At 39.6% G+C, this 12,662-nt stretch overlaps 2 protein-coding genes across 2 annotated transcripts in view; both read right to left on the bottom strand.

Moving 5' to 3' along the window:
- The window catches only part of LOC145451167 (4-galactosyl-N-acetylglucosaminide 3-alpha-L-fucosyltransferase 9-like), a 100,775-nt gene that overhangs the window by 74,430 nt on the left and 13,683 nt on the right, over positions 1–12,662 (bottom strand). The window lies entirely within an intron of this gene.
- Positions 1,163–5,526, bottom strand: LOC145451173 (THAP domain-containing protein 1-like). The gene is made up of 3 exons (XM_080329671.1): positions 5,096–5,526; positions 4,162–4,360; positions 1,163–4,054 (listed from the first exon to the last, which is right to left on the bottom strand). Exons 1-3 carry the CDS (start codon positions 5,254–5,256, stop codon positions 3,563–3,565), a joined length of 852 nt encoding a protein of 283 aa, XP_080185797.1. The 5' UTR covers positions 5,257–5,526; the 3' UTR covers positions 1,163–3,562.

Here is a 12,662-nt window from a genome sequence, read left to right as displayed (position 1 = left end):
ACTAACTCTCATCAGTAGCGAACGTTAGTGATGGGGTGAATCAAATTCGAAATGTAAGAACTATTTTGTCTGTATGACGTAATAATAACAAAAACAAACAACTAGTAGACGGGCTAGATACGGTAGTAACGGTACAAAACAAACGTTAACGAGTACATATTCGGTTATAAATAACCGAAAACACAACACATAACATTAATGAAATATTCCAAGAGTGTAGAGGCGTTCCTTCTGGCGACAGAGAATCGGCTTTCGTAGCTTTATGATCGTAGATTCCAGGACCTTTAAATGAAACAGAGAACGGCCACGAGCAAGTATAGAAAATTGACTGTCATTGTAATGATCAGCACATTCTGGATGGGATAAGAGATGCTGTCCAATAGCCGAATTACAAGCAGTAACTTGATCATAATCACGCAGTGTGTCAACAGACTGCGATGAAGGAGTTGGAGAAACATTATTTATTCTAATTTGCCGTGGGACATGCTGGCGAATTCTTTGCTGCAAGCGCTGAGACGTGCGACCTACATACCGACTGTCACATCGGCACGTGTATTCATATATTATGTTGCTTTGATTTGTCGCAGGTAGCACATCCTTTTGCGTTGCAGGCATGTGCACCTACAACCAAATGTTGTAGAAATAGAGCTTAGGTAGGCGTTCCGCAACCATTCTGTTGATGTTGGGCCGAGATTTTCGCGTGACCGCGTGCAATTGGTTGGGTCGATATTTTCGCGTGACCGCGTGCAATTGTCGACGAAGTCCGCGTGATTTGGCGTGCCACGGACACCGATTCCATACCGGGGTATATAGAAGGTAGGCCTACCGGTAATTCAGATGTTTGAAGCGACTTAGACAACTAGATAATTCTAGTGGTCTAATTTCACTAAATTAGAGCGAAATGCCAGTAATATAATTGTAATCTAATTCGGAAAAAACGGTTTAGCTCTATAATTCTAACCTGGAAACGTTGAGACTTTTCTACAGTTATGTCATACGCCTGGTTTGAAAAAAGTCAAACAGCTCTAGGCGTCATATACTACAGGCAATTCGAAATACCCCATAAGCTATATGCTACTGCATATATACCTTTTACCCGCTACCTCATTCAGTCACAATTCCTATATATTTACGGCATTTACCATACAGAAAGAGCGAACTATGCCTGTTTTAGTGATTTATTCCAACAGTATAAATAAGCAGTGCTCAAAATATGAGTGCAGATATGGTGATACTGGCAGTATTTGTGTAAGATGACGATCATCTTGTTCTAGGTGGGTGCGTGGGTGTATTTTGGGTTTGGGTAACTTATTTTGACTCGAGTATGTCTGGACTTGGTCTGTATTATATGTCTATGGTCTTTCGGTGGATTTTTGACATATTCATACCCTTCTTTCCGATTTTCAAGTATTTGTGGTGACTGTGTCTTAAATAAATAATTAATAATAAATAATATAGTGGATTTATGCCAACATATATGCACTTAGTACATTCATTGTATCTATGACGTACTTGCGAGTCGTATTTAATATACGCTCGTTATTAAATATTTTTTAGTCTAGGTTTGCGCGCGTTGCAGCTTTTGTGTTGCTCGTTCCGCAGGTCTGGCGTTTCTTCATATTTTTGTCTTCTTCTTCGAGTTCGTAAGTCTCGGTTCGTATTTTCACGTATAGTTGTTATTATTATTAATCATAATAGCAGTGCTTTTCAACCTGTGTGACGGTTCGCACTAGTGCGAATGAAAAAATTTTCAGTGCGAATGACGAAGGTGGTGCGAATAGTGCGAATGAAAATCCGGGTCAAGTGCGAATGACGAAGGTGGTGCGAATGAAAATCCGGATCAAGTGCGAATGAAAATCGTGATTAATTGTTAACTTTTCTAACGTGGAATAATTCAAATAAACCTAATTGAAAATTTAAGATCAGTGCAACATTTGTAGTTGCGACGCAATTGTAAAAACTTAATACGGCGCACCACTAATCGTAGCTGTCATAAGCCGAAGTGAATTAATATTCATGCACTAAAATTATTACGTAACCAAAAGCCGGGTTTGGAAGCTGGTGTGGCAGTATAAAGATCTCTACAATATCCATAGTGGCAGACATACAGTATATCAGCATGTCTGAACCGGCGACAGGCTGAAAAAATGACATCAAACTGACTTTCTTCTTTCTTTCGCTAAACAATCATCATATTTTCGTAATACCTGTTCGAGTAGCGCGAGGCACGAGGATAGTACTAAATACCATCATTACAGACTGACATTTGCAAGTTGCTGTAACGCAAATTTTCACCCCTTTAAGGGTTATTAAAGTATGGACCACAAAGGATATAATTTTGCGTCGACACGGTGCCAGAGCTATCTGTTAATATGTATGTAATATTAATTGAATTTATTGCAAAAAATCCTGCGATCGTTTTTACATATCCAAGATCATTGTGTTGGGTACTGTAGCCAATAAGCGAGACACGCAATAAATATGGCTTTATCATGAGAATTCATGATAAGATCTGTCCGACTTTTTTTTCTTGAAAACATGGTCGAAGACCGTTGGGATGAACTAGTGTATGGGCCTGCAACGAGCGAGATCAGGCCTATGAGACTCATTCATTTCGAGGCCAACCCATTTTGCGTTGGGGCACACGAAGACGTAAAGTTTTGGCGAACAACCTGCTTATAAAATACGGCGCCAAAACATGAGCGGCGACAAAACCTCGGTTAAAAAATGACCGATGCTGGATGGCAAAACCTTTTGAGATGGATTGGATATGATGCTCCGTTGTCGGCACGGAATAGTCCCGTTCTTGCAATCTGAGCAGACAGTACTACAACTGCGATACGCAGAGCAATTCAAATCCCCCTAATTGGAATAGCGTACGTCAGACGTAGAGCTGTGTCGGGTAGAATTGTGGTGTGCACGTTCTGTATGTCATACATGCCCGTACAGTCGTAGCATACAACTGTAATATTAAAAATAAATTCCTTTCCATGGGCGAGGCTCGGGTCGCGAAATGCCACAAAAACTCAGATTTTGGTAGTAGTCTAGAAGCTGTTTTACCGTAATTAACTGAGTAGATGGAGTAGGGTAGTACACAAAGTATCGTGAGTTATTTGCTATTCTCATAAACTTGCGAGACAGAAGTTGGAGCAACGTATCATCAGGTAGCTAGCTCTATTGTGCCTACTCTCCTTGATCGTTTTGCACCTTATGTTTCAAAGATATAAGGCAAAAGCCTTAACAGAAACATGTGTGTTTTTCATTCTTTCGACAAACTGGAGCCTCGCGAAAAATACGCTATATTTTGGATAGGAGTGCAAAACAGATTTTAAGACCTGGCCATCCAAGCACTAATCGACGTTCTTGTACAAATTCCCAACAACATTGTTTGGCCGGGAAGGGTTTTAATGAAGCAATTGAAAGCAAAACGAGCGAAAAAAGGTTGCCTTTTTAATAAGGCACTTGATAGCTTACGCTACATATTAGCCAATTTGTTGCACATCTGAACAACATATTGTTAAGTAGGTCTATCTTCATGTTATTTTCGTAAAACAATTTTCCATTAGTTTGTGCGAATGAAATTTATTTTACAAAAAAAGTGCGAACGGAGCTCAAAAAGGTTGAAAAGCACTGCCTTAGTGGAATAATACTGAAGCGTCATTGCAAATGATTGCAATTCCTTCGAGTATTTGACTCCTCTTCCACCAGCTTGTAGCTTCATACGTTGCAAGAGCTCACTTGGTAGACCACTGAATTTTTGTGACATTACCTCTGCACACGAATCGCTTATCAAATTGTTCTTCTTAAGAGATGCAATGACCTCATCCAGAGTTTTCACTTTTTTTTGCAGACGGTATGTTCTCATTCTGGCTGCAACCAACCTCTTTTTAATTTCTACCACCCTACGGCGTTGCTGTTGAACGACTTTTCGAGGAGACGTGTGCGCACAGTAGTTGTGGTCGTGAAGAACTACTTCAGGTTCAGCGGTTTGTGCTTCATAATGCCGTTGCTTATCTGGAACTGCAGAAGGTCTCAATCGTCGGTTGTTCGAAGCCTGAAATTTGTGAATTTTATGTTAACTAGGGCTAAAATCAAGGTATAGTAATTGGAACTCAAACTTCATAAATATATAGTATAGTCACTGTCTAGTGTCTACCGTACCTTCGGCCTCATATATTTTGGAAAATTCAGAAATCTTGTCGGCACCGCATTCGTCCTTAAACGAATTCTCCCGCCAACACGGTAAATATCACTTTCTGAAAAATGATCAGAGCAGATGACCGACGATCTTGCTGGCTCCCAGTCTTTTCTTCTAATACATTCTATCCATCTTTCTTTCAGGGAATCATTGGTAGGAAAGCTGCGTTGTAGAGAACATTGCATCAGTTCACAAGTAATTCTATGATACAAAGCACACCAAATTGACCATTCTTTGTTATGAACGATGATAAAAGTAGCAGGAACATATGTGAAATTATCTTGTTTGATTTAGATATATCTGTTACTTTCTACCCCAGAAGGATAAACTATTAGGTAACCTTTTAAATCTAAAGCCAAAGGTAAACCTAAAAAAACATATTACGAGACAAATCGAACGTCTCGCACGCACAAAGCTATAATGAACTCGACCACGGAATTAGCAATTTGAACTTTAGTGTGAGCATCTGGCACCAGAAATATAGAATTATTACTCAACTATATGCTGGACAAAACCGTGTGGCCCTCAATTATACCTTTCCTTCTAGTCCTACCTCCAACCTTCACGACAATTTTAAGCAAGGATTGAGTACTACGCTAGTTATTGGCTGAACTGCCCATACAGAATACAAACAGTGACCTGGCTGGTCATGCTATTACAGGTATACTGATGAACTGACATGGTGCTGAGACTACTGATATAGTCTGCTCTGATCATACCAACATCCATATACTTGTGACAAAATATTCTGGTATAATGACACTTTAACATGGCCTATTCATTAATGCTGTGGCTTATCTGGACATTGATTGACTGTGATGGTAAGGAGGTATTAAAAATAGAAACTGATTCTTCAAAGATAGTCTTGCTGCCCTGCATATTCTGCCATTCACTCACCGGTGAAATGTTCTTGGATGCCGACGCTTTACCAAAGACTCTTCATCGCTACTACCATCGCTATTACTTCTCATATATGACTCCGTGGATATCTTTTTCTGCCTTTTACTGCACCCATAGGCGCAACAAACACTACCACCAAAACGAGATGTGTTCGACATGTCGAAATACACAGATAACACAGATATAAACACGAGATATTGGGCTGAAACAAATCCTGAATGTTACGATGATTATTCATTCAAAGCTCCATTCGTATAAAATACTACAAACCCAATACGAATCAAATATATTTTAAAACTGGACGTTTTTCCATAAGCGCCTGTACTGAGTCGTCCAGCCTATTCCCCACAATGCAACTGTAACATGGTGACAACGCAAATTTGCTTAGCCGGAGATGGCAGTAGTTCGGGGCTTGCAGTGGTGCCATCGCCAACAACCAAACGACAAGCTAGACCCTGAACCTGAAACCTTGTCAATTGTTGTCATGGTCACTGGGTTGAAACAAAACGTTGAGGTCATAGGTTAACATATTCAGAGTATCCGGATATCAGTAGGACTAACAGAGACAGACAGACGTATACAAGAAATAATTCCTGCATAGAATAAAAATGAAATCATATTTTAAAGTCATATCTTAAACATGGGAAAGGCAATCTGATATCACGGGTATTATTGCCGCTTTGGTTCATCGCACACTGTGTGTTTGTTTTTTAAGGTGTCGTGAACCAAGCGTGCAATCGCCGCTCGCGCCATAGCTCTCTGACAGAGATGAGCATGGATTAGGATTAGGTTTTGAAAAAACAGGATTTGTGAAATTTTGTCGGATTTGGATTGGATTTGGATTAGACATTTTTTTCAGAACGGATTAGGATTTGGATTGGATTTACCTATTTTCTGGGAGATTGAAATGTCGTGTGGCGAATGGCGACAAACTTTATTCAGATCAGTTATTAATGTACTTATGGTTACTAAGTTATCTTGAATCAAGTGAATCGTTGGTTGTGAAAGAAAATTTTCGAATCCCTCCATTGCATAAATTAGTATTTTTTCTAAATTTCCAGTTGGAATCGTATTAGGATTGGACATTTACTTGAATATGAAAAAGTTATGGATTAGGATTTGGATTTGGATTTGAAGGTTCGGATTTGGATTGGATTAGGACATAGAAATTTCAAATCCGCTCATCTCTGCTTTCTGATAGAATTTCAATTTGCTGACTTTATTCGCATCGAATTGTGGTGTAAAATATCGTGTTCATTGGTGTTGGCTGAGTGAGAATAAGAAGTATCCCGCTGTCTGGAATTTTTTGGGAACGAAATTTTGCAGAAAGCTGGTAAGCTTTTTCCTATATTATTTTCAAGAAATTAAGTTAGTAACCAAACTATAGTAGGCTTACCATATTTTGGAAATCTAAAAAGAGGACACTTTTTCAGAAATTTGCAACTTGCAAAACCGGAGTAGAATTCTCAAAAACCGGTGAATTTTTCCCACTTTGATCGGTTCACTAAAAAAAAGGCCATCTTTTCCGCTCAGAGCTCAAAATACTGTCAGGTGGATGACTAAAAAAAAAGCTCATCTTTTCGCTCAGAGCTGAAATCACCGTTTTTCACTCCGACATTCCCGCCGGAGCTTCACTTCTGTGCTAATTTGCGGCATATCACTCGCAATTTGCTCTAAATCTGACCTAAATTTTCAAAAACGATGACAAAATCTCAAAACAGAGGACAAAAGGACGTCCTCCGAGGACACTTTCAAAAAAGTCAAAAAAGAGGACAAATCCTCTTAAAAGAGGACGTATGGTAAGCCTAAACTATAGTGTGTACGATACTACATCGTCCACCATGAGCATGGTGGTCACTGGTCATTTGATCACTACCTAAGCACTAAGTAGTGTAACTACTAGAAAGTCAGTAACAGTTTTGAATTTGCGCAGGTAATTCAATGGAAAAGCACCGAAAGAGAAATTTTCAGACAAGACTGACCTGCAAAAGTTGCCGTCAATCCATATGTTCGTCTTCCAAAGAAGAGCATATAACTTCTGCTCATGGGGGTGGTTGTTAAATTGAATTTAGTGCTGAAGATCATCTTAAACAAAGCAAGCTAACATTTAAACAGATTGCTCGGTAAATTGGAATTGAACATTCACAGCAGTCGGTGCTGGTGCCAATTGACAGTGCAGCAGATGTAAACTCCTGCTCTCCTGAACCTGATATACCTACTGTGGCAGTAAATGTTTTGCAAGTGTCTTGTCCTTCAGTGCCAGAAGCACCTTTGATAGCGTCCAGTGATGATGCTTCGTCATCTGTTCTGAGTTTTGAAGCCCTTGTAATGTCAAATATTGATCCGCCAACAAGCAATGATTTTAAAACATACGCCGATGACGACATTAAGCCTCATCAACCAATTTTGCAACGCTACAATCTAAGGAAATATCCCGGTGAGAAAAGAGCAAGAGATTTCAATCCAAAGCTTTTCAAAAATCGTCCCTGGTTAACATTCAATGAAAATGAAAAGATTATAGAATGCTTTCCATGCATGAAATTCAACAAATCGAAGGATGGATTCAAGTATACCCAATATAGAATGCCTAGTAGATTGGCTACTCATGCAAATTGCAAGATTCATCTTACAGCGACGGAAAAATGGGTTAATCTGAAATTCAACCTCCATAAAAAGACGTGATCAAGAACAGACGCTACTTCAAAGTGATAATACAGTGTCTGCTTTACACCGTGCAGCAAAATATTGCTCAACGTAATTATACTGAAGACCGACTCAACATTGATGAGAAATCAGATAGTAACCGAGGTAGTTTTCTGGAGCTGCTCAATTTCTTGTGTAAATTCATTCCATGGCTAGCGTTAAAACTGGAGACTTCGTTAGAATTGCATTAGCAGTGGACATCTCCAATTATCCAAAATGAAATCGTCGATATAGCAGCTACTCAAGTACAGAAAGCAATCTGTACAGACATTTCTCAAGCTGGAATTTTCAGTCTCATAGTTGACGAGACAACTGATGTTAGTAATACTGAACAATTGTCGATTTGTATACGTTATCTTACGCAAGGTCAAATTAAGGAAAGTTTCATTGGTTTTTATAACCCAAAAACACTGAAGGCCAAACATTGTTTCTTCTTGTGAAAAAAGTGTTAGAAGATCTGGGATTGGATATTGCGAATTTGGTCGGACAGTGCTATGACGGGGCTTCTAACATGAGTGGAAAATACAAAGGTATGGCAACCAGAATGCAACAAATTGTTCCACGGGCAATATATGTACATTGTTATGCTCATCGTTTGAACCTGGCCCTTTAGGACACTCTGAAAGCAAATGCCATATTATGAAATACCCTTGGTTTGATACAATCATTGTATAATTTTTTTCATACCCCGAAAAGGGAAACTATTCTACAAAGTTTTCGTGATGAAAAAAAAATTGGCAAATTTGTCAAACTTAAAGGAATTTGTGTGACACGCTAGGTATGCCGTACGTTATGCAGCTGTGAAGTCGATAGACAGTTAAACCTGCCGAATAATATTTGCACTAAAGGATTGCTCACATGAACAAGATCCAAAAATCAGTGCTGACGCTTCATGTCTACTTACGGCTGTCTGCGATTTTCAATTCCTTTTAGGACTAAAAATTTTGAATTGGATTTTTAAATTGACCGACGGCCTTTCTACCCATCTTCAAGGGACAGAAGTCGGTGTAGGACTATCACGACAACTTGCAACAGCAACCATTTCATGCCTGCGTGATGCGAGGACTGAAACGGAATTTCATGGAATCTGGGAAGATGCTTGTCAATCTGTTGAATATCTGAAATGTCAGGGTATTGAAATCGAGGCGACTTTACACCGGAGACTGCCGTGCCTATCTAAAAGATTACAAGCACTATTTAGTGAGGATTGTAAGAGGGACGCCACTATAAGATTTTCTGATGAGGAAAAGATATGCTATGAAGTGTACTTTGACTCGATTGATAGAATCTCTGCAGAGCTATCTGAGCGGTTTGCCAACAACATGTCGAAAGTTCTTCTGTCGCTAGCGAAAATGGTGTAAGGAAAAAGAACTAAAGATGACTTCAAAGAAATATCAGCCTTTTATTCCATAGATCAGGAATCGTTGGAATCTGAGTATCTGCTGTTCCACAAGCTGAATCCGCAAGGAATGATCAAAAGTGCTGGAGAATGTGCGAAATTTCTTGTTTCTAGTGGTACTGGAGAAACCCTTCCCAATTTCTCAAGGGCTGCACAGATATTCGCTTCCATTCCTGCGACATCTTGCACTGCTGCAAGGTCCTTTTCGGGTTTGAGAAGACTAAAGACATATCTCAGATCCACTATGGGACAACCACGACTCACCAACATGGCGGTATTATATCTTGAAAGAGAAATGACGAATAATGTTAATATTGAGCTCATCATAGATGTATTTGGTGTGAGTTCTGGTAGAAACCAATACTTTTTTTGAATTGGTAATACTACCCATAATTCAGCGGGTCCACTTTCAAGTCGAAATAAAAAACTTTCAGTGTATTTCAGTATATCCCGAATATATGAAAAGTTTTTCGCAGTGCGACATCGGCACGTATAAGTGCATTATAACTTCTTTTGTTGTGATTCATTGTCTATAAGCTTTTGCTCCCATACACCTATGAAACTATTACCGGTAATTAGATTCGTGTCATGGCTGGTTTAAGCAATAATTACACCCGAAATATCAATAATACAGGTGCTAGAAAAGGTACTATACTTGTGATGTTGAAGTATTTGAAAGTATGGAATATGTATCAAGTATGGTATGAAACAATGTTGGCAGGGTATGGAAAATTGCAAGTATGGTATGGAGGAAGTAAGGCAAGTATGGAGTATGCAAAATCCTTGTTCCATACCATACCATGCCCTGGTAAAGAGTTGCTGACATTCCGATATCTTTTACACTGTAATATTCGGATTCTCTTGTGAAAATTTAATTATCAGTCTGTGATTGACCGGGTGATCAAATCTCGTATACTCAAAATATAATATGTTTATGTCAAGTCGTTTATACATCGATTAGCAATTACTTTGTCTTACAGAATAGTACCGACTTTTACAGTTGAATAAAATTAAAATTAAAAAAAAGACCGGTCATATGAATACACCCAGGTTGAATTATTCAAGTTGTAGTGATATATTCAAGTAACTGAAAACTGGATTTAACACTTGCGAATGCTGTTGTGAATAATTCTTTTGAGTGTGGTAATATGTACTAACGATTACATTACCAGCTACGACAAAAATAACTGACTTGTAAATAAAGTTGTGGGGTCTCATGAGTTGTCGTTATTCAAATCAATATGGGATTATCACGAGCGAGAAACACCATTCCCATTACCGAACATAACACAGTACCATGTTTACAGACTTTGAATAATATTGTCGAGGTGACGAACTATCGTGTTCGGATACGATTTACTTGAATTGTGTGGTGAGTTTCATTTCAAGTTGACAAATTAGTACATTGATTGAATATTCTCATGATTCTTATGATACAACCAAAGTCAACCACTATTCCGAAGTGTCAAAACATATAGCGACCGCGCAAATAATCTGAAAACGGAACTGAAAGTTGGCTAAGTCAAGTAATATTCAGTTTCAAAAGGGTTAGAGTTGGACCAGTAAGTGACAATTTGTTGGTATTCAAGTCCCGCCGGTGACGGTTCTATTATTCGTTATTTATTGCACTTAACAATTTCAGTTAGAACATAAAGCGATACGATTCAATTTCGGTTGTGTATTGAGCGAGAGATCGATATGTCTGAGGCATTGTCATGTCAGCGGTTGTAGGATTTTGCAAACTATTTCACACCTATTTGAAGGGTTAGTTTGCGTGCGCGGTTATTGTTGGTATTCGAATCGCCGCGTCTACGCCGGCTCTGTGACAAACTAATTACCAAAATATTACCTTGCGAGTGATTCCTACCTCAGTAATACCAAACCATGAGAGATTTTGCAAACAATTTCACACCTTTTTGCTGAAAGTACGACATGCCAACGCAACCTATACCTGAAAGTACGACTAGTCGCCACGGGTTTTCAATACGACACACCGACGCAGCTTATACCGAGAGTACTACATGCCGCCGCGCTCATAAGAATAATGATATATTGTTTTCACACTCACCGTAAACGTTGGGATTAACTCGAATCGGTCATATATAATATTTTTAAATATACACAGTAAGTAAGTACCAATCATATGATCAACATACTTGATGTTCATCTCAGCACACGCCAGGCGCCTAGCCAGTCGAAAAATTAAAATGATTTGGATTTTTTTTCAAATTTACCAACATAGGATCAATTCAATTCGGGCCAAGTAGGCCTACATGTGCGAATGGCACACGCCACCTCAACACCACAGCCTATACCTGAAAGTACGACTTGTCAATACTAGTTTCACCACAACATGCGACCTGTTCGGAATCGGTGTCCTGTGCTCACACTATATTTTATTTTTTAATTATTTTTTATTAAATTACTTTAACTTGGAAAATCATCGCTGCTCACCCGATATATCAGGCAAAAAGGCCAGCGATTCCAATCAGGCCATGCGAGAGGGGGCTATACCTGAAAGTGCTACATGCTTCCGCAGCATATACCTGAAAGTACGACTTGCCACCGCGGGTTTTCAATACGACACGCCATCGCAGCCTATACCTGAAAGTACGACATGTCACCGCATCCATAAGACAAAATGGCCGCGTGCGTGAAAGTACGGCCTGCCACCACGAGCTTCTCCTCGGCACCATGTCACCGCGCCCATAAGAGCCCCTGCCACCTCACGTGCGATCTACTCTGCTACTACCCAGGGTTGTAACCAAGTCACATGGTTCCGAGTCACGAGTCAATCTTACTTTTGTGGTTTTGACTCGAGTCAAGTCGAGTCATTTTCAATTCATCACCGAGTTGAGACCGAGTCCAAGTCACCGTATAAAGAGTCAAGTCCGACTCATAGTGCTATGACTTGAGTCCGAGTCCAAGTCACAGTATTGAAGTCATGTTCAACTTATGTTTTCAATCCTGCTTGGGTGATATCGAATTCCTTGCTTGCCAAACATGCTTATTTTGTCCCTGTTATAGTCTTGACACATACTTATTTAGGCAGATAACGGACAGTTCCTGACCTCATTTACCGATGCTACAGATAGACGAGACAGGCCGCCAATATGATAACTTTACTAATCTTGGAACTTTAAATCAAATATCTGTCTTGTTAGTCTGATACATCACAAATACAAGTATAGGCGCCGACTTACGAGGTTACGAGGTGGCGCAGCCACCTCGTGACCTTATTTTCGAGGTGGCGGCCACGTCGTACAAAATGCTCAAACGCCAAAGTGATTCGTGACCAGTAATTAGTAATCAGGCGAATCGATGCGACCTCGTTAGAGACGTCTTCGATTTCGATACGCGCGTGTGCCAGGTGCGTAACCACGGGGGTTTGGGGGGTTGAACTTCCCTATTTGAAACGCGAAACCCTGTCATTTTGAAATGATCATTCAAACTCTAATATTC

The sequence above is a fragment of the Botryllus schlosseri genome, chromosome 11, assembly GCF_051294905.1.
Source record: "Botryllus schlosseri isolate E-star chromosome 11, Bs_hap1, whole genome shotgun sequence".
NCBI lineage: Eukaryota > Metazoa > Chordata > Ascidiacea > Stolidobranchia > Styelidae > Botryllus > Botryllus schlosseri.
This window is presented reverse-complemented; position numbering and strand designations above follow the sequence as displayed.